Source organism: Lactuca saligna, chromosome 4, assembly GCF_052625555.1.
Source record: "Lactuca saligna cultivar CGN05327 chromosome 4, ASM5262555v1, whole genome shotgun sequence".
Classification (NCBI taxonomy): Eukaryota; Viridiplantae; Streptophyta; class Magnoliopsida; order Asterales; family Asteraceae; genus Lactuca; species Lactuca saligna.
This window is the reverse complement of record NC_136420.1, coordinates 253,371,471-253,394,913: the sequence shown is the minus strand read 5'-3', so window position 1 is coordinate 253,394,913 and position 23,443 is coordinate 253,371,471. Positions and strand designations below refer to the sequence as shown.

The 23,443-nt window shown below is 32.1% G+C and overlaps 1 protein-coding gene across 1 annotated transcript; it reads left to right on the top strand.

Moving 5' to 3' along the window:
• The first annotated feature begins 7,867 nt into the window (after positions 1-7,867).
• On the top strand, positions 7,868-14,011 carry BGAL16 (beta-galactosidase 16). Its single transcript, XM_078992144.1, has 18 exons — positions 7,868-8,111; positions 8,665-8,760; positions 8,852-8,964; positions 9,043-9,109; positions 9,374-9,466; positions 9,541-9,684; positions 10,212-10,306; positions 10,382-10,490; positions 10,606-10,809; positions 10,950-11,114; positions 11,464-11,645; positions 11,735-11,833; positions 11,927-12,029; positions 12,143-12,235; positions 12,337-12,438; positions 12,575-12,720; positions 13,282-13,615; positions 13,736-14,011. Exons 1-18 carry the CDS (start codon positions 7,944-7,946, stop codon positions 13,844-13,846), a joined length of 2,424 nt encoding a protein of 807 aa, XP_078848270.1. The 5' UTR covers positions 7,868-7,943; the 3' UTR covers positions 13,847-14,011.
• The last annotated feature ends 9,432 nt before the right edge of the window (positions 14,012-23,443 follow it).

Genomic DNA, 23,443 nt, shown 5'->3' with positions numbered 1-23,443 from the left:
AAGGCACATATAAAATAACAAAACCCCTTAGTAAAGAGGACATTTGCCCACGGTTTTAGGCCATCACACAAATTGTCACTTTTTTTATGTAAAATCGACATGAATGTGTGAAATATGATGTGTAATGTGACTAATTTTCAGTAAACTGTCATAGAAACAATCATGCGAATTAGTTTGTGACCTTTATTGATGAAAAATATGAAAACTGAGACACTCAGTTTTCAAAAATCGACGCCATAGTGAAGTTTTGTACTAGTGTACGAAGAACTTGGTCCAGAATGATGTTTTGGAATGAGAAGCCAGAATGATAATTGATTATTTTAATTATGTCTGACATTGTTTAATAACCCCTATTAGTCCAAAGGTGGGCTTACTTGTAAAAAAAAAGAGGGCTTTACGTGCGAAGAAGTTTTAGTCCATTTACATGAGCTTTCAAAATTGCCACCAATAAAGGTAAAAACGATTAAAATTTTGTTAAATATGTTGGTTTTATGGTAATGTGTATTAAAATGTTGTTGAAATTTTGGATTTACAGATAACAAACTAGGATGTTGATTAAAAATTTAAAAAATAATAATATTAAACCAACAAAGACACCTATAAAATTAATAAAGTAATTAGAAAGGTTGTTAAAGCTTAAATTGAAAGCAGATTGAACTTCGAAAGATAGGATCAAAGTGTGTTCAAACAAACCTATTATTATAGACTTGTTCCAATATCATTATATTTTTTATGGTCATGTTTCAGCATGTTAGTTTTATTGTTGGATACGTTTATCCAAGTTGTTTTTAATGTGTATATTAATATATTTAAAAAATTAGTCTCCACCATCCAGTGACTCGATCAATGAGGATGAGTTGCCAATAGAATATGATATATGACGTCTTAAAGAAGAGCAATGATGTCTTGTTGATACGACTACATTTGAGTTCATTCGTGATTATCAATGTGCATAACAATGATTGGTGATACTGGAAATCCAATTATTGCCTTCTGCGGCCGAGGAGCAGAGAAAACTAGCATTGTACAATATGCAAATGCTCCACATTACGATGACTAAGGATATACAATAGTTTGTGAGCACAATGGACCTGATTGAAGAAGCATTTATGACAACTCCAACAACAGAAGATCGGGTCCAATTGAGAGATAATCAGTTCAACCTAATTGAAACCTACATATAATTGTTTGAAAAATCATATAGACACTGTTTGTTTACACCGGATGCAAGTTCTCAGTTATCCTGGAAATGTAATATAACAATTTAATATTATAGTGACTTTTAAAACATAAATATGTAAACAAAACGGTAGGGTTATCTAAATTGATTTTTTTTTCCCAGTAACATTAGTACAAAGATTGTTACTAATTCTAATACACACTTATATTGGTTTCCACAAATTAGGAAATTATAAAGGATACATATTTTGTTCACGGTCAATAAAATCTCCTGTAATTCTAACACCATCTGTTAGACGGTCCCATTATGCACGAAGCTTATCAATCTTTGCATTTCCATGTTGAGTCCACTTCTTAGCTCCTTTGACCTTTTTTCATAGCTTCAACAACCCAATTTTATTTTTCATTTACTTTTTCCGCTAAATCATCTACATATTGATTTAGTGTTCAACTTGTTTCAGAATCCCTTTTTTTGCTTGTTCAATGGCCATCATATCTTGGGAAATGTCATCAGGCATCTTATCCGATAATGGAAAATTTGGGCCTTCCAGAAACTAGTTAATATCTGAGCAAACATAGCAATCTTCTTCTTCACAATGCCAAACACCAAACTCAGGTGAACTCATTCTCAACTTATTTCTATGCTTACGATGCATGGTAAGTACATATTAGTAGCCGAAATGGCATGTATGGAATAAGTATTCGAAATGTGATGTCCGAAATTTGTGTCTTCGGAATGCATGCCCGAAATATTCATCCGTGACTCATATTCATCAGCAATCTATGGCATATATGATTGATTTGACTATACATGACTAATTGACATGACTTCCAGAATGTCAGTTCGAAATGTCAGTCCGGTATGGAATTCAGAAATCTAACATAAGCCAGTATAAATAAGAGACTGAAATTATAGAACCTTTAGAGCTCCAGAATTGTAAAACCTTTAGAACTCCAAAATGACAGTAAATCAACCCCAGTCGTGGACTATACAGGAAGAGATTACGCTTGTTCAGTCTTAGGTAATAAATTGGGGATAAAATGGTTTTCCTCATGCTGCCACATCTAATGTATGGATTGCGAGGGACACACTTGAAAAATTATTTCACTTTGAGTTAGATGATCCAAAATATCAAACTAAAGAAAAATCGAAGGCTAAGTTTGTATGCATGCAGTCAAAGGTGAAGAATTTTATCAAAATTTATTACAAGGTCGACAACAAATTAATTTGAAGATGAACAAGTAATTTTGCAGCGGATAAGGGTGGAATACAAACAAAAAAAATAATGGAGTTGATTTTCCATACAAAATTGCTTGGGATATTATAAAAAATGTCCCATATTTTTAAATTATGTATTTCTTTTTTAATGTTTAATAAGGTCATTGTAATTGTAAATTATGTTTTTTCTATCTTTGTAACGTCTAACAAATATTAAGGAAATAATAATATCTTTCATTGATCACTCCAAAAATCGATTATAAACATAATTAGTTGCATATTAAAGGAGCAATTTAATGTCCGGAATGAGGGTCTGAAATAGTAAGTTCGGAATGTGGCTCCGAAATTCATGTCTAGAATATGTGTCTGTGATACATAGTGTAGGCTATGAATATGTGGTCAAAGCCTATGAGACTATAATGCCCTATAGAAATTCCATTATATAATTGAATTCAAGTCTATGAATACATGGTCAAAGCCTATGAGACCATAATGCCCTATAGAAATTCCATTATATAATTGAATTCAAGTGTCCAAACATGATACCTTGTTAAATTTACTACTCAAAATCCATTTCTCATCAACCAAACACATGACATCAAGGACTAGGAATAACCATGGACGACTAGTTTATGTTTGTCCTAAAGAGGTATAAGAGTTATCATTTCATTATTTTTACTTTGAATTAATATTAATTTACCATATACGTCATGTGTTTGAAATTAAATTTTTAGGGACCACGGGTTGGGTTTATATAATGGGTTGATGAAGCAAAAGACAATAATTCGTTGATCATTTGTAACTTAGTTCGATCGAAGAAGAAAGTTGAAACCAAAAATTTGTGCTTGAAGATAGTGTTAACTTATAGTTGGATTTTTTTTTTTTTGGTATTTTTGTGTACAAGTTGTAAGCTTTATGTTCATCAACTAAGTTTATCTAACAATTATTACTTAATCTATGTAATATGTAATGTTTACTTGTTTTTTGGAATATCATTCTGGATTCACATAATTAATTGCAATTACATAAGCAATAAAACAACCATTAAAGGTTTTGATATTCCCATTCAGATAGAGTGGTAGAGGGTGCATATTGTTTGTTAGGTAGGTAGTCCGAAACACATCAGTTCGGTAATATATCCGAACCACATCGAATAATTCATGGATGTTCGAATGGCAAGATGCCACAATAGCATGACTGCACGCTATAATGACTACGCCATTTCCCACATGAACATGTATGATGGTTCAGATCTACAAAACAAGTTTTTTTATTTTTAATCAAAAACTCGATAAATGTCGGACAGGAACAGAGATGAGATCTTTGGTGGGATCTTTGTTGCTTGCTACCAAACATATTTTTGCATCCTTTTATGAAGCACCATTTCTGCATATAAGGTGAGTATGCTAGTCAACCTCCCAGAAAAGTAAATATGATCAAATAAGCTCCTTCTGCATATAAAAAATAAGGAAAATTAATTTAATATTGTATCAGGTATTTTAGCTATCATTAAATTGTGTTCAACAAAAGTCCGTTTGCTGTAGTTATGAATTTCCTTGTTAAACGTTATTATCAGTACATTCTGTTGATTAACGGATAACACAAAAAAAATTAGGGAACATCAATGTTAACTACATTATAACGGATGTTAGGGAAATAGGTTCTTGCTCATTTCGCATGATCAATTTTGGAAAGCACTTTACGGGCATCATGAGTTAGCCGATGGGAGTTTTGTTCAAAATTAGACACAATATATGACTTAGATGTCATCTAGAACAAATGTTCCAATGTTCTACCAGACACACCTCTTGTACGCATATACATGAACACACTTTTAGAAGTACACACACGATAAGATTCGGGGAATACATGATTTATGCAAGAACTACTGACATTGTCCATATTGGTTATGATGTATGCAACCAATCACAACGTTATAGCGATTAGCGGTGGTAAAGAATCGTGATTTCAAAATAACGGTGATGCTATAAATCCCATTTTTTGGGTTATTTTACATTAAAAAAAACTGTTTTTTGGGCCATTCCCTTGAATAAAATTGTTTTTTCTTAGACCAAAACAATGCTTTTATGACATTCCATTGAATAAAATTGTAATTCAATGACTGTGATGACTTCTGTTGAAACCATGTATGTATTGTCTTGCTAATTGTGTTAAATATTTGAAGTACCATTTAATCAACTCTCAAATTGCTTAATCAATTTATCTGCTAACTATGATTATGTTGAGGTATGATAAAATTCAATGTATTTCTTATGTTTTCTTGTTTATTGTGTTAAAATATGACTAAATGTAACATTGGTAAACTGTCTCTGAAGTATGATTAGCTAATTGTGATATGTGAAGTATGATTTACTAATTAACTAATTAGCTAGAGTGGGTTGAACTTTGAAGTATGATTAACTAATTAATACTCTAATATATATATATATATATATATATATATATATATATATATATATATATATATATATATATATATATATATATATATATATATATTCTACATAATATAGAAAAAGGCTATATCACTGTTATACCACCACGAGAACCGCAATTTCAAATAGCGGTCAGTGACCGTTATTATATTTTTCACCGCGACTCGATAGGTTATGAACGATATTTCCCTACCATGTCCGAGAGATTCCTTTAACCTCATAAGCAAATAGGTACAACACTAGAGATTATTTTCCACATCCAAAACAAATGCGATAGGGAGGGTGTGGTTGTTCTCGTCCACAACGACTGCTATAAAAATTATGTTCAGGTAGTCCCCCTTAGACGAACACTACATACAAAGATGACAGGCAACAAGCATTATATAAATGCATGGAGATGTATTTCTTTGGAACACAAAACAATTAGTTTAGATATAGAAACATTATAAATTTTAAAGAAACAATAGAAAAGGTGAAGGAAATATACCACACATCTAATAGCCACAAAACAAGCTTGAAAACGATCAATCACAATAGTTTTGATATAAGTTGGTTCGCCAAAGGTTGTGTAGGTAAACAGACATGTTGTTAAAGCTTTCTTCATGTTCATTGTCTGATAAACTCATCTTCAGGCAGTTATAAAAGATAATTACGAATTATTAGAGGTAAGAATCTAAGAATATGAGCACACACGCGCGCGCACACACACACACATGCACACACACACACACACACACATATATATATATATATATATATATATATATATATATATATATGAGATGGAATTTGAGTTTCTAATTCGAAATAACGGTTTTCAGAATACCTATCCGAAACTTGACTTTGTATTTTTATTTCGCAGCAGGAGACTAACAATTGTACATAGATTCTTGTTTCAGCCTGACATAGTCCGGAATGACAATGTGGAATGTATGAAGATTCTTGTTTCAGACCAAAGCTTCAGAATGAGTACACATACTCTAGAATTCTCTATTCTGGAGAAAGTTGTCAAGCAGGGCTTTTGAAATGAATTACCATAGTCCGATGAATTACCATACTTCGGAGAAAATGGTCATATTATATATATATATATATATATATATATATATATATATATATATATATATATATATATATATATATATATATATATATATATATAACTATTACTAAATTTCCCTCTGATAAATACATTGAATAAGCAATCCAAAACACTGGACTACAATGGACAAAAAATTCATTTGAACATGTAACAAATAATATTTTTTTATTAAGTAATAAACACTTAGATAGTTATTAGTGAGATCTAAATTCCCCACGTTGAACTAATATTTTTTTTTTTTTTTTATAAAAGGGTGCATATTTTTTAATCTAGTTATAAATTACATCGTTGTCCTATAAGAATTTAAATATCATTAATTACCCTGGACGAACAAAAAGAAAATAGTCCTTTTATATATATATATATATATATATATATATATATATATATATATATATATATATATATATATATATATATATATATATATATATATATATATATATATATATATATTAGGCCCTAAGAAACTTCTTATTTTGCCCTTCCTTCAACGCTCCCATGTCATGACGTATGACCTATAATAGTCATAAAATGTATTTTCCTGAAAAAGCTTTTTAATGCACATTATTAATTGGCTCATCATTACCTTGCATAAATTTGTCACTGAAAACAAAAAAAACACACAACTCGCAACAAGGTGCTATGTGTTTTAAATTCTGATGATGTCTATAATCAAAATTGAAAGCTTTTGAATTATTTCAATTCTGAATTATTATAATCTAGATAGAAGGACAAATAACATATTTTGCAAAATGATACAATCATGATCGTCAAATTATTTAATTTATTGTTATTCCAAATCCTTAATTGTAACAAAATCCATGCACATCAACACCTGCTAGATAATCTTGGGCTGTCAAACAAACATTACATCAACACCTAATAGATAATCTTGGGCTGTAAAACAAACATTTTTCCAATTATGAAAAATACTAACATTTTTAGCATGACTTAAATTCATAACCCTGCATTTAAATGTATATGATAACATTACTTAAAGCCTTCAATTTATACCCAAACATGAAACTAATACTTACTTTAGTAAAGATTACTTACTTTTGAATTCCGACATATATGCACCAAAAGATCATACACATCACGTGTTGGTATTGTTCTTGGCCTCTCGTGACCCTACATCCCATTGGTAGCAAAATTCCATCTCTCTTACTTTTTAATTTACGTATTTATTTAATAATATTTTACAAGATATTAATAAAAAGATTTTGACACCCTTATCAAAGGATGGTCATTTTTTGTGTTTCTTTTGGTTTGTATTTTTTTGTGTTTCAAACAAGTCTTATTAGTTTTCAAACTCGGATGAACCATTGAACCTTAATATCATTTAATTTTTGTTTTATCAACATCATCATTTCCCTTTCTTATGTAATAAAAACCAATAAACGTGGATATATTATGTTGGCATGTATATATATATATATATATATATATATATATATATATATATATATATATATATATATATATATATATATATATATATATATATATATATATATATATATATATATATATATATATATTCTTTTAATATGTTATAATTTGGGAACACAAAGATTGTTTTACAATAAAAAAGAAACCACATTAATATTAAAGTCCATTAAACAAAACGAGATCATCTTATAATACGAATACAACTACTTATTTTTATTTAAAATAATATATGTTTAAAAAATATTGGTCACACTTAAACAATGGTCAAGACCCACCAACCTATAAAAACCATGTTTGCCGTGCAATGCAACAATTTTGTTGTTTACTACTTTATCTGCTTAAACAACTCCGCCGTCTCTTTCTATCTCACAACTGGAATGTACGTAACGTCGGACAAGAATACTCAAACAAGTTTCTCACCAATAAATATATATGTATATATATGTAAAGTTGAACAAGAATGCTTTAACAATTTATTTCCCTTTGTTACTCAGTTTTAGAGAGCGAGCGAGAGAGAGAGAGAGAGGAAGAGATGGTGTGGTTTGGGTGTTGGATTGCACTACTAGTGGTGGTTGGTGGTGGCACCACGGTGTTGGTGGGTGGAGCAAACGTGAGCTATGATGGAAGATCACTTATTATTGATGGGCAGCGTACGATTTTGTTCTCGGGTTCAATTCATTATGCAAGAAGCACCCCTGATGTACGTATATACATTCTCTTTCTCTTTCTATGAGAATATTAAACCAACAAAAAGTTTTTAAAGTTTTATATGGATATAAAAAAACAAAATTCACACTGCCTACCTGCCCTCCACGTTTCATTAGTTTTTATCAATGTTCCTTTTTTTTTTTTTTTTTTTTTTTTTGTATTTTTTAACTTTCAAGAAACATGGTTTATTATTATGCACGAAGCACCCTGAATTTTAAATCTAAATAAAAAAGTTCAAAAGTATTAGATATAAAAAAAATAATGGTCACACTGGCCCACTCTGTCCTCCACAGTTTCAATAGTCTTTATCAATATGTTTTTTTTAAACGTTTCAAGAAACAAAGGTTTTGTTTTTATGTTTTAAACATCAAAGAAACTTTGGTTAAAGTTATTTTCGTCTTTTCTGGTCATTTGATATAAATGACACCGAAGATTTTGAAGGCTGACTTTTTTATAATTAAATGATATGCATATGGAGTTATTACAGATTCTAAAAAATATAGATATAGATATGATGATTTAACTACAAGTCAAATGATTTGCAGATGTGGCCATCTTTAATAGCTAAAGCCAAGCAAGGTGGTCTTGACGCCATTCAGACATATGTGTTTTGGAACCTCCATGAGCCACAACCTGGCCAGGTGTCTCTTTAAACTCGAACCCACATTCCTACTTCTTTATGTGTATATGTGCATTACTTATATGTATATCTTTCTATTAAATTGTATGCAGTATGATTTTAGTGGAAGAAATGACGTAATAAGTTTCATTAAGCAAGTCCAACAACAAGGTCTGTATGTAAGCCTACGAATTGGACCCTTCATTGAGGCCGAATGGACTTATGGGTATGCGAAATATTACATGTCTTTAACAATTCAGCTAGCTGAATTTTGAAACTAACTTTTTATGCGTATTTCTTTCAGAGGTTTGCCATTTTGGTTGCATGATGTTCCTGGGATTGTCTTCAGAACCAACAACGAACCTTTCAAGGTAACCGCAGTTTTGACCTTAAAAGTCAAACTAGCTATTTGATTTTGAAGTTCCAAATTGATGATGTTAAAGTGTTGTAGTTGGCTGTCTGCATTGATTGTGTGGCTTGTACAATATTGTTTTGAAACAATAGAGATGATAACATTTGATATTTTATGAAAAATATTAACATGAAATGATTGAAATCTTCATTTTATAGTTGTTTTTTGAACAGGAAAAACTCAAAACATTGACATAAATTAATATTGTTTGTATTTATGGCAGCTTTACATGCAAAACTTCACAACCAAAATAGTCAACATGATGAAGGAAGAAAACCTGTTTGCTTCACAAGGAGGCCCAATTATTCTATCACAGGTTTTGAATTTTTTTTTTTATTACTATGTGAAATTGACATTTTTTACAAAGCATTGTTGATGTATTATTAACAGATAGAGAATGAGTACCAAAATGTTGAAGGATCCTTTCATGATGATGGACGACAGTATGTCAACTGGACTGCAACAATGGCGGTGGGTCAAAACACTAATGAACCATGGATGATGTGCAAACAAGATGATGCCCCTGATCCTGTGGTTCGTGTTCTACTTCTAATTGTTAAATACAAGAAATAGCAATGTACTTTCTTTGATTTTTGATTTTTTTTTAAAATACGGCTTAACTCTCTCTCTCTCTCTCTCTCTCTCTCTCTCTCTCTCTCTCTCTCTCTCTCTCTCTCTCCCCTGAATCTACATATTCTTTTTTCTCAAATGAGACTTCAACCTTCAAATGAGAGGCACCAATCCAACAACAATTCTACTTTCAATTATTTATTACTTTGAAAAATTACTCAGATTATAGCTATCTCCTCCAAATACGAAACAATTTTCACTACAATAACAAGACACGTTGAACGTAAGATGCTATATATAATTGATGATTTTCAAAGTACAATCCATTAATAAGAAAAAAAAAGGTAATGTGTAATGCTTTAACACAAAGAAATGGAAGTGGATGCTATAATGCAGTACATTGATATTTTATGTATTTATATCTTGGGTTCTGATTCACCAATCCATTAGCTACACATTGATTTTTATGGTCAAACATGTAACTCATGTAGATTAACACGTGCAACGGGATGAGATGTGAGGAAACATGGAAAGGGCCAAACTCTCCAAATAAGCCTTCACTATGGACTGAGAATTGGACTTCATTGTAAGCACTTATTTCCTTTTAACTACTTCTAAAATTTAACTTGGTCTTTACTAACTAACTTTTTGGTTATTGAAGCTTACAAGGGTTTGGAGATGATGCATACCTGAGATCAGCCGAAGATCTTGCCTTTCATACGACATTGTTCATAATAAAGATGAATGGAACCTTTGTGAATTATTATATGGTAAGATACCACCATTATAAACTTGTAAATATAGATACATCATAGTGTACGTAGCTTGTGAAATACACAAGTAAACATGCATGAACTTATGCTTTTCTTTGTAATCATCATATAGTACCATGGAGGAACGAACTTTGGACACACTTCTGCAGCATTTATCATTACTGGTTATTATGATCAAGCTCCGCTTGATGAATATGGCATTATCAGACAACCAAAATTTGGTCACCTTAAAGAAATGCATGCAGCATTGAAGCAATCTTTGCAACCATTACTCTATGGAGATTTAGCTATTGAACATTTGGGTGAAAAACAAGATGTAAGAATGCGTTTTGTTTTACATAATCTGGATACATTATATGGTTTTCTTTCTCTCTTTAAGAGTTGTATTGTTTTTAACAATACAGTTACCCTTAGAATTTTTATTTAACAAGTCAAAATCTTGAAATGAATGTACAGGCGTATGTCTACACCAGAAGTTCAGGTGAATGCGCTGCATTTATTCTTAATAACAACAACAGAGAAAGTGCCAATGTTGTATTTCGTAATATGCACTACACTTTGCCACCAACTTCGATTAGCATCTTACCTGATTGCAGAACTGTAGTCTTCAATACTGGCATGGTATGTTTGTGGAATATGAATAAGCTCTTTTTGCCAATCATGATACACTTAGGTCGTGTTTCTGTTTTTTCCTATTAAAATGATGTTTGAATAACGATGTCTTTTAGAAAATGATGGTATAGATAATGAAATTATAAATGAAAGAAACTTTGCCTAAGTCTTGGACTGAATGAGAGTGACTCTTTTTCTAACTTTCTCTATTAAGTAGTTATATATATATATATATATATATATATATATATATATATATATATATATATATATATATATATATCACCTAATTCAGTATTATGCTATTAAGTCCATTAAGAAAGAAAAAAAGCAACTTACTAATTTTCAACTGCTACAGGTAAACACACAAGTTAGTACACGAGCAATGCAACCAATCATACGCTTCACTTCGGCTGAACAATGGGAAGAATTCACTGAAGTTATCCCTGAATTTGACCAGACCTCATTGAGGTTTAATGGATTGATGGAACAAATGAATACTACAAAAGACTCATCAGATTATCTTTGGTACACATTAAGGTAAAAGTTCAATGTATAATATTCATTGCCATTTAATTAACTATGGTAAACAATAAACCAACTGAATTTCAATCATTGTGAACATACAGAGTGGAGAATAACTTCTCTGAAGATCAACCTATGCTTCGAGTAAATTCTAATGGACATGTTTTACATGCATATGTTAATGGAGATCTTGTTGGTATGGCTTTGTGTTTATATGGTTCTTAACTTGAAATGATGTCTTATCTTGTGATCAAATGTACTGAAAGATGTGGTATGTCTTTCAATTTGAAGGTGCTGCATGGAACCCGTAAATTTACAAACTTCACATTGGAAAACACTGTTTCTTTCTCAAACGGATCCAACAATGTTTCCCTCCTAAGTGTAATGGTTGGATTACCGGTATGTTATATACATGATGCACTCTTAATGTCAAATTTTACTACTCTAAATCTCAATTACCATAAAGAAAAGAAAATGCATTACTGATTCTTTCAATCCACTGAGTTGTGAAGGATTCTGGAGCATTTATGGAGCGTAGACGTGCAGGGTTACAAGAAGTGATGATTCAAGATCAAAATGTCTCAAGCTCTTTGTGGGGATATCAAGTGAGCCATAAAATCAAACAATCTTAATTTTTGATACTGAACTGTGTATTTGCAATGATTGTTATGTATAACTCTAATTGAGGTTTCATTTATTGATAAAGGTTGGATTGCTTGGGGAGAAGCTCTCAGTTTACACAGAGGTAGGCTCAAGTCATGTATCATGGAGCGAGTACTCGTCTCCTAATACTCTAACATGGTACAAGGTATGTGAGCCTTTGAGTTCTTCCTTTCTGACAACTTACTCATACATTAATGGGGTTACCTTTTTCCTTTTTCCCTGAAATTAAACATTGTCTACCTCTTCTTTTACTAATTTTGTTGTTGATTCATACATCACAGACAATATTTGACTCACCTAGGGGTAACGATTCGATTGCACTAAACTTGGGTTCAATGGGGAAAGGTGAAGTTTGGATCAATGGCCAAAGTATTGGAAGATATTGGGTCTCGTTTAAGACCCCTATGGGCTCTCCTTCACAGACATGGTTCGAAACCCACATTGATCGGTCACTGTTTGTTTAATTATATATATATATATATATATATATATATATATATATATATATATATATATATATATATATATATATATATATATATATATATATATATATATATCCCTATTTTAATAAATGAATAGTTTTAACCTTCATTTACCAAGTGTCATTCTCATACAACATCCTCAATAATATTATGTCATTTGTTATGTAGATATATTAGGCAACACACTTCAAAATTCAAATTTACATTTTCTAATTATATGTTAATTATTAAGCTATTATAACTTTAAAAAATTTGATATATCTCTTAATTAATAATTAATAACTTATTTAAAATTATTTAATTAAAATAATTGATTAATAATTATTAAATTTTATTATGAATATCTAATTAATTTTGTAACCGTGGATATCACGGGTTATAAACTAGTATATATATATATATATATATATATATATATATATATATATATATATATATATATATATATATATATATATATAGCTAGCAATTGTGATTTGTGACCTTGGGCTTATGTTTGATAGGTACAATGTACCCAGATCTTTCCTTAAACCAACAGGAAACCTACTAGTTTTGTTCGAGGAAGAATATGGAAACCCACTAAACATTTCATTAGATACTGTTTCGATTAACAAAGTTTGTGGGCATGTATCAGATGCACATCCTCCTAGGATAAATCCATGGGGAGCACATCGTCGATATCCATGGAGACCAAGGCCTAGAGTTCATATTCGGTGTCCTCAAAATCGAATTATCTCGAGGATCATATTTGCAAGTCATGGTAATCCTTCTGGTAACTGCGAGAGGTACTCCATTGGGAAATGTCATTCGCCTACTTCTCGACGTGTCGTTGAAAAGGTGAGATTTTCTAATATTAAATCCATTGAAGCTTACTAATTTGTAAAACTAAAAATTTTCAACCAAGCATATAGCCAATTTGACTTGCGACTATATTGTCTTTTTTTTTCCTTATTTCAGGCTTGCTTAGGGAAAAGGCAATGTTCAATTTCTCATACCGTAGAAACTTTTGGAGGAGACCCATGTCCAGGCACACCTAAGACGCTTTTGGTGGATGCACGATGTGAATAAGAACACATAGTTTACAACTTGATTCTTTAATTTACGCATAGAAGAAGTCATAAAAGATATTAGTGAGACGATAATTTGTTATCATAATTCAATATGAATGTAAGTGAAGCATATATACAAGCAAGTTATATGAAAAAATTATAGCTAATTCTAGAAATTTCCAAAGAATACAAAATATAATTAAAATTGTATTTTCGACTATAATAATCACCATTCCCGAGCTTAATTGTGAAATAAAAAGTCGGTTGGTAAGAACATTTACAATACGAGCCATGGTATAACGAACAATCAAGTGCATATTAATATGTATAAGGTGTGTCCTTTGATAGACCACACTTTTAGCTTTTAGATAAGTGGCACCAAAATTGTGATAAAATCAAGTGAGAAGACTAATTAATGGTACATGTAACTCTCAAATTAGACACATAAGATAAGCCATATGCCAATGAAGTTTTGCTCTTAAGTCATACTCTTTTATTTACTCTTTTTCCACATACTTAGTTATTTTCATGGAACATGAAAATCACAACAATAATTGGCAATCAATTTCATTATAAGATAGTTTTAGCAACAACTTTTTATAAACGTTACGATTCTTAAATGTAGCTACTATCATGGAGAAGATTAATCTACAAGATAATTCATGCAAAAAAAACATCAACCCTTTAAATGTAGCACCCTCGCCAAAACCTACATGGATATAATATAACAATATACTTTGACTAAGAAAGTATACAATATATGTAGAAATTTTAGTGTAAAAAATTAATGAATGATTAAATATTCAATACCTGAATAAGGTGTTACTCATTATTTCTAGTTATATACAACATCTGTATGTGAGATACATGTTTAAATAAGATATCCCTTAATTAACCGATGAGATCCTCTAAAAACATCTTGAACACTTCATCCGATTATTCAATTTCAAAATTTTGTCATGATTTCACCAAATCGCAAGAAGCTTCTCCCAATTTCTCTTCTCTCTTCTCCAGTCTTATGCCAAAGTTCCCTTTATTTTCACATCTTGGTTATGAAAGATATATTATGCTCAAGAATCATATTACATATGATATAAATAGGTCACACTGACAAGAACTTAATACAATTGATTATTTATTAGAAATTAATTTTAATAAATATTCAATAAACTCTTATAATTAAATTGGAAAATATTTATTTCTAGGAAATAGTAAATTTCATTAGAAAGTAAGATTACATAATTCATATGATATGAATTAATAAGTCATACACAAAATTTTGGACTAGATGAATTCTTTTGTCTTTTACCAAAAAGTTAAAGTTTATATTTTATAAACTTGGTTTATAAAATATAAAAGGTTTGTCTTATTTTACTCTCTTAATTTTTGAAAAATGTAAGAAGAAAAGGAAGGCATGACATTTTGATTAAATTAATCAAAAGCATGGCTTTTCTTCAAACATGAGGACTATTTGACCATAGATGAATGAGTTGTCTTAAAATTGTAAGGTCCTTTGTGTTACGAATACACTTTATGAGGCTTGCACTCTTTCTTTCTCTAACACTTGTGCAAAAGCGTAACATGTAGGGTAGAGACTGTCCTTCACACACACACACACACACACTCTCTCTCTCTCTCTCTCTCTTGTTCACGCTTTTGGAGTTTACTTGTATTCTTTTTTCTCTTAGAGTTCATACTTTGGTTATGAACTTTAAGATTAAGAGATTAAGAGTTTTATACAAAAGAACTAGCATTCTACATCAAGTTAATATATTGTTGGTGTCTCTAAAGTTCACCATTCTTTATGAACTTTCAAGCATCCTAAGAGGATCCAAGGAACTACAAATATTTGTTAGTGTCAAATAGGTTGTAATGTGTCGGAGTTTGTATTAGCAGTTTCGAAACTCATTTTATCTATTTACTAAGGCATTTTATGTTTTCAGAGTTTTGATATTTAGTCCTTAGTATTTTTTGTATACTTTTTGATTCTCCTATAAATAGGAGTTGTACTCAGGTATTAGAAAGAACTTGTCCAGGTCTTTCTGTCTTTACATTCTCTTTGTATTCGAAAGTATAATTGAGCTATAAATCAGATCTTATTTACTCATCGTGTTAGTATTACTTTGATTACTCTGATTACTTTCATACTCGATTAATTCACTTCTACAGTTGGTATCAGAGCATAAATCATTTTTTTGTGATTTGATATTCATTTTATGATAAATGGATTTTCAATCACTTTTTGGATTCAAAAACTTCCACATCCTTTTTGCTTTTGAAAATCCTCTTAGATTTAGAGTTGTGATTCGATTCTATAACTGAATTGATTGATTGAGTATTTCGTTTAAAAATTATAACTGTTTCATCCGTTAATTCTCAAATTCCTAAATTTTTTCTAAGAATTTATCCATACGAAAATGGCGAATTTCAACATGAACATGATGACATCGTATTCACATCTCCTTGGTTCATCTACGAAGATTCCAATGCTCATTCCAGAATACTAAGATCAGTGGGATGATAGAATGCAGGATTTCTTGAATGGAATAAATGAAGAGATATGGAAATGCATTACTGATGATGTAATTCCACCTTCATCTGTTGAAAGCATTGGTACCTTATCATCAAATCCAAGCGTAACTGATCAAAGTGAGAGGTTGAAGAAAAATGAGAAGAAATGCATGAGAGAGCTTCGTGGTGCTCTTCCTCAGATGGTGTGTTCACTATTGCACAACTTCAAAAGAGATCTAAAATACGTTGAAGGAGAAGTACCAGAGGAGTGAGAAAACCAAAATCGGTTATGTAAAACAATGTCAGATTGAATTAAGATAATTCAAGCAGAAAGATGGAAAAGTAATTGAAATGTATTACTCTCGTCTGAACGAGTGTCGTCTGAACGAGTTGATCTACAAGTACACACGGTATGGAATCAAAAGGACTAACATGGAATACAACATTACGTTTGTAATGGGGCTTAGAAAAGAATGGAGGAATGTAAGCTTGATGATTAAGACACAACATGGATTCGATTTTTCTATATTAAATGATGTTTACAACGAGCTAAAAAAATCATGAAACCGAAGTGAATGAAATGGTGGAAGATTTGAGGATTAGTTTGGGTGGTCCTTTAGCTCTAGTTTCGAAGTTTAGTGGTAGAGAAAATGAGAAAAAAGTGGATGAAACTGAGGGTTCTGAAGATGAAGGTCTTATTGTCAATTCAGACGATGAAGTTGTTGCATATTAATCCAACAACAAGGTGAAAAAGTTTTACTAGAAGCCATTTAGTGTGAAAAAGAAGTCTGGAGAAACAAAGGGAACTTTATCTGGTAAAGGTAATAAGGAGAAGAGGTTTGAGAAGAAAGAGGTAAAAGATGAGGATTCGAAACAATAGAAGAATCTGAAGTGTGATTCAGAGATAGATTATCATTATTGTCATGGAGCAAACCACATGGCAAATGATTGCATGTTGTGAAAGAAAGAAGAAAAGAAGAACAAAGAGAGTTGTAACATCCTGTTCCAGATTGTTTTGTGATTTAAGGCTCGTGGGCCTTAATCCAAGTATGATAAGGTTTTGAGGCTTTGAAGGAGAAAGGTTTAGGCCTTTTGGGATATGGGTAAGGTAGGTTGTGTGATAAAAGAGTTCGTTTTGTGCTTTAGAGCCCAAATGTATTGTTAAAGGAGCTGGTGTAGGATTTTCATGAATTTTGGATCTGAGTTCAAGTGGGATTCAGGAGGAATAAAGGTATTAGGAGTGTAGGGCTTCTCGTTAGCTTTTCGTGGATATAAAGATCATCAGAAACGGATTTATAATGAAGAAATTATGGCATTCAGAAATTTTGAAGTTCGCAGGCTTAGCCAAGTACGCTGGGCGTACTGACCAGAGGTGGTCGTTAATGTTTTTCAGAGTATGATGGGCATACCATATGAACGCTGGGTGTATGCTAATCAGACCTGAATACTATTTTAGGGTCTTGGACCCTATTTAAGCTCCTTATCTCATAACCTAACCCTAATATCTTCAGCCTCCATCTCTCTAAACCCTAGAAATCGACCCTAAGCCTCCATTTGAGTGATTCTTGAGCTTTTTGGTGATTTGGTGAGTTTTTGGTGCATATTGTGGAAGAAGGAGTTCCTTGAGGAAGCATTGCTTGGCTTGGAGCTTGTGGATCCAAGCCCTATTCATGTTGATCTAGCTCTAGAAAGCATAAAGTTTGAATCTTGGTTGCTTTCTCATGTGGATCTAGTGGGGTGATTACTTGTCTTCTGAAGAAGAAGGAGCTTTGAAAGAGGATGGCTTGAGCACCTAGCTTTTGGATCTATGCTCTTCTTTTGTTGGTGCATCTTCCAGAGGTATCAAGTTTTGAACTTGCTTATTGTAGTGCTAGTTTTTGTTTTGGGTCCATTTTAGGGTTTTTGTTCCCAAAGCTTGAAGCTTTATGAGTTATTGAACTCCAGAGCATAATATATGTCCCTTTGAGTATATATGTTGGTGTTATGTAATAAAAATCCAATCTTGGATGTAAGAATCAAGCTATGCATGAGATAGGAGGTTTTTAAGATAAGGAAGTGAGTTTTTTTGGGTATTTGTGACCTTTCCAGCCATGCAAAGGCTTAAAGTCACTGACTTTATGGAGTAAGTGCCACTAGGGAGTCCAGATCTAGGGTTTAAGGTAATGTCCTAACTTTTTAAGACCAGATGAGTAAAAAGAGTGAATCTGGGGAGTACGTTGAGCGTAATTCCCATACGCCCCTCGTACTGCCCTAGTGTCCTCGATGGCAAATATGGATTCGTAAGTACGCTGAGTGTACCAAGAGAGGTAAGCCTCGCGTAACTTCACTATGGACTTTTGGGCTAAGTATCATTTCGGGATTTGTTGCAATAGAGTCTTGGACCAGAGGATTATATACATACATATATATATATATATATATATATATATATATATATATGTATGTATGTATGTATATATATATATATATGTGTGTGTGTGTGTGTGTGTGTGCTTTGGGCCTTGAGTTGGGCTTTCCATTAGATGAGAAAGTTGGGCCATGGGAAAGTCCATTTATTATTGGGCCTTGGTGGGCCCAATAGGTTTTAGGTCATTGATGGGCTGGTTAGTGGACTACCTTTAGACCTTATGAGCGAGAGTTGAGAATTAGTTCCTAATTGGGATGATTGTGGGTGTGGCATAGAGTTAGAGGTCGGTGCGTAGGATTAGCGTTTATAGGGACTGTTCATCATCCGAGGTGAGTCTTCTCACTATACTTTACCTAGAGTGGTAATTATGTGTGACTAGAGGGTCTTATGTGTTTGCCTGAGATATGCATTTTATGTGTGAGATGTGTTGTGTGGTATATTATGTGATATTTAGACTGGACCAGAAGGTGCAACGAACTGTGCTATTTTATGACCGGACCTGAGGGTCCAACGAACTATGAGACTAGAGGGTCCTCACTTAGACCAGACCGGAGGGTCCAACGAGTAGTGAGACCGGAGGGTTCTCACCCAGAACGGACCAGAGGGTCCAACGAGCTATGAGACTGGAGGGTCCCACTGAGACACATCGGACCGGAGGGTCCTACAGAGTTATAGCCTCGAGTGGCTAATATGTTTATGTGGTATTTTGGGGAACTCACTAAGCTTCATGCTTACCGTGTTATGTGTTATGTGTTTCAGGTTCTTATCAGGATCGCGGGAGGGCAGCGACTTGATTGTACACACAAGAGAAAAGAGTCATGTATGAGGATCCTGGATTTTGATAATTACTTTTGAAAACTATTTTGAAATTGTTACGACATTGACACTTGAGATTTTGAGAATTATTATATGTGATGTTGGTAATTTAAAATTGAAAATTTTGTTTGAAAATTTACGGTGTTACATGAAGGATGAGGCTTATTACTCTGAGAAGCTGGAAGAACTTAAGAAAAAGTTGAAAAATCTTTCACCTATGGCTTGAGGCGAAGATGAAGATGAGGGAACATAAAAAATATGGTCTTCGGGGTCTGATGATGAAGAGATGAGAAATCCAACCCATGGGGCCATGTATGCTAGGTATGAAGAAGTTGAAGAAGAGAATGTGACATGCATGTGTTTCATTTCGAAGTCAGGAGACTTTGCACCAATGACTGCCAAGGTATGTTCTTTACTTCAATCTTTTAATATTCCTTCATCTGCATATGATTATGTATTAACCGAGTTTGATGCTTTTGTTACTTATGTGAATAATCTTGTTATTTCTTCTAGCAATGAAGCGAAGAAAGCTAGTACTTAGTTACTAGAAACTCAAAGAATCTTGGAAACAAAGAAGTCTAAGATAGATTGTTTAGAGCTGCAGATAACGAATATTATGGTAGATAGGGATAATCTTAGTGCTGATAATAAAATTGTTTTGAAACAAAGGAACATCTATTGTAATACTTCTAAGAGACTATATGAAAAATTAACTGAATTACATCATTCTTGTGAAATTAGTAAAGAACAACATAGGAAGCTTCTACCATTCTTAGTTTTCGAAAAGGAAAAAGTAGATGAAACTTCTTATGATTGCGAAAAGAATATTTTAGATCTTGATAAAGTTCCAGATAATCGATATGCGTATGGAATTGTCAAAATTGATGAATGTTTTGATACTAATAAATTAGTTGACATTGTGAATGACACCTTAACCAAAAACGAACAATTTAAAATTTTGAAAAGAACTGAGAATTCGAAATCTGACAATCAATCTAATTTCACTGATATTGAAGATAATTCTGACAATTTTAGCGAAATCAGTGAAATTGAAGATGTCAATTGTTCTCAATTATCTGTCATTAATGTCACTTGTTTGAGTAAAGGAAAAGAAAAATATAATGATTTGTTAGCCAAGACTGTCACTAATCAAGCCTCCACTTCAAAAGTTTTCTATTTTCATCATGTAAGTGTCATAGATAGTCAAACTGAGAATAGTGATGATGAAAAGTCGAAAGCTCCAAAACCATCAAAAGATGTTTCAAAAGAATGTGAAAAATTAAAAATTGTTGTTAATCAGGTGTATGGTGAAACAAAAATTTTCGACAAAGTGATGAAAGAAAAATGGGCTCATTATCTCTAAAAAAAATACAGTTGTGTATCCCAACTTCAAATGCACCGATGATGTCATTTTTCCAAATCAACTGTTTGTTACGACTGGAAATGTTGAAAATGTCAAATCTAAATTTAACAAATTGGTAGACGAAGATAATAAGCAAACAACAAAAGAAGGTTTTTTCTCAAATCAAAATGTTGTCGAAAATAATCTCAGAAAGAATTCATACATTTTTCAAAGACACAAACCTCAACGAAAATGTGCTTAAAAATCAACAATTTCAGAAGAAATTGAAACGCAAATAGAAGTCAAATAACAAAATCCAAAAATAAATTTAAAAGAATTTAAAGATCAAATTGACACATTTTTAAAAGAAAATGGAGTTTCTAAGAGACAAGCAAGAAAGAAAATATTTTGGCAAACTGGCGAGTCTCGAAAGAAACAAAATGCTTTGCAAAACAAAAGTTTTGAAAAGAAAAATCCCGCTCTGTCGCATGAGCATTTGTCTAAATCAACTTCACATGCAGATGTTTCGAAAATGAAAAATCAAGAAACTAAGCTTTTTCCATGAACTTAAAGTAACATATCTCATGGAAAGAAATTTCCAAAATTCGAAATTTCATCATCATAATCAAACAAGGTGTTTCAATAATGGATTTTCAAAATCATTTCCATGAAAAACCAATTCATTTTCATTGAATAAGTCCCAACAATGTTTTGAGTCGAAGGTTAAACCACAAAAAGTTGATGCAAGTCACACAAAATGAAATGTCGAATTCACAGCAAAACAACCAAACTTTCCCAATCCCCTAGCACAACATGCCTTTAAAGTTTCATACACCAAGGGTAGATCAAGTGGGAAACTTTTTGATGATTGGCTTGAAGAAAAAAGGAAAGTCTTATCAAACATGAAAATACTCGCAACAACAAATCAAAAATGCTTATGAAGAGTATTTGAACGAAATGTCGAATGTCAGTTCATCATTGAAACATTCAACATCTTTTATTCAAGCCTGGCGTCCTATTTCGAAAGAAAAGATAACAAAGCAACAATGTAAGAAACCAAAGGTGAAAGTCAGTGAAAGTCCTAAACTTTTGAAATCTTATATATTTGAACCTTTACCAAATGAAGTGGACTTGACTGATTGTGTTAAAACAGAAGTTCGTAATCGAGTTTTAGGATCTTCATTTCACAATGTGTTTCAAACTAATAAAAAATGACCCAAACAACATTGGGTACCTAAATCTTTTCACTGATTGCAAGTTTTATGTGACGAGCAATATGATGACAAATGGTATATCGATAGTGGTTGTTCTTGTCACATTGGACAAAAAGAGAATTTACGTGATTATCGCAATTTGGAAAGTGTTGGTGTTGTGAAATTTGGTAACATTCAAAAGTTTAAAAGTCAAGGGATATGGTAAATTCACGAATGGGAAGTTTACTATAAATCGAGTCGCTTATGTTGTAGGTATTCAACATAATTTGATTAGTATTTTACAACTTGTTGTGGGCATGGGAAATCAAGTAGTATTTAACGAAGAAGGAAACATAATTTCAAATGTTAATACAAAAGAAGTTTTGCTCAAATCCAAAAGAAAAGGCGACATGTTTACTCTTAATATCAATTTTGTCATTAGCAAACCCTCAGTATGCTTACTTTTGAAATCTTCATCCGATATTAGCTGGCTTTGTCATCGAAGCCTTTCACATTTAAACTTTCGAAATTTGAACAAATTGGTGGTTCAAGATCTGGTAAGAGGTTTACCTGCTTTAAAGTTTGATAATGATACTTTGTGTGCTGCTTGCGAACAAGGAAAGTAGCATAAACAAGGTCATTCGATTATCATCGATTCAACAATTGTCAAACCATTGGAATTTCTACACATCGACTTGTGTGGACCATCAAAAGTTGAAACTGACAATAAGAAACGGTACATTCTAGTAATTGTTGATAACTTTTCTCGATTTACTTAGGTTTATTTTCTCAGGTTAAAATCCGAAGTTGCTCAAATAATAATTGATTTTATAAAACTATGCTAACAAGCTTGAAGAAGAAAGTTCGAAAAATCAAGAGTGCTAATGGTTTCGAATTTAAGAACAATGTTCTTGATGCATTTTTAGTTGACAATGGGATTTCGCATAATTTTTCTTCACCCTACACACCGCAGAAAAATGGTGTTGTTGAAAGGTGAAATCAATCTCTTTGCGAAGCAGCACGGACAATGCTCATTTATGCGAACCTTCCTCAATATCTATGGGTCAGACCAGTCTTGTTGAGAGAAAAAACTTTGAGACACACTTGAACAAAAGTTAGAACAAGTATTTAGCGGAATAGTTAATCTAAGAGGATCTATAAGCTCAAAAATAATATTATGTTAGATTGTTAGAAGGTTAAATAGTTAGATGCGGAAAGTAAAGAAACGTAAATGACAACAATTTGTTATATCAAGTATACACATAAGTTGATACATAGCATGTAATGCATTCCAACCAATGTTAGTGAGTGAGATCAAACTTAGTGATTAAGTCACAAAGACTTTCT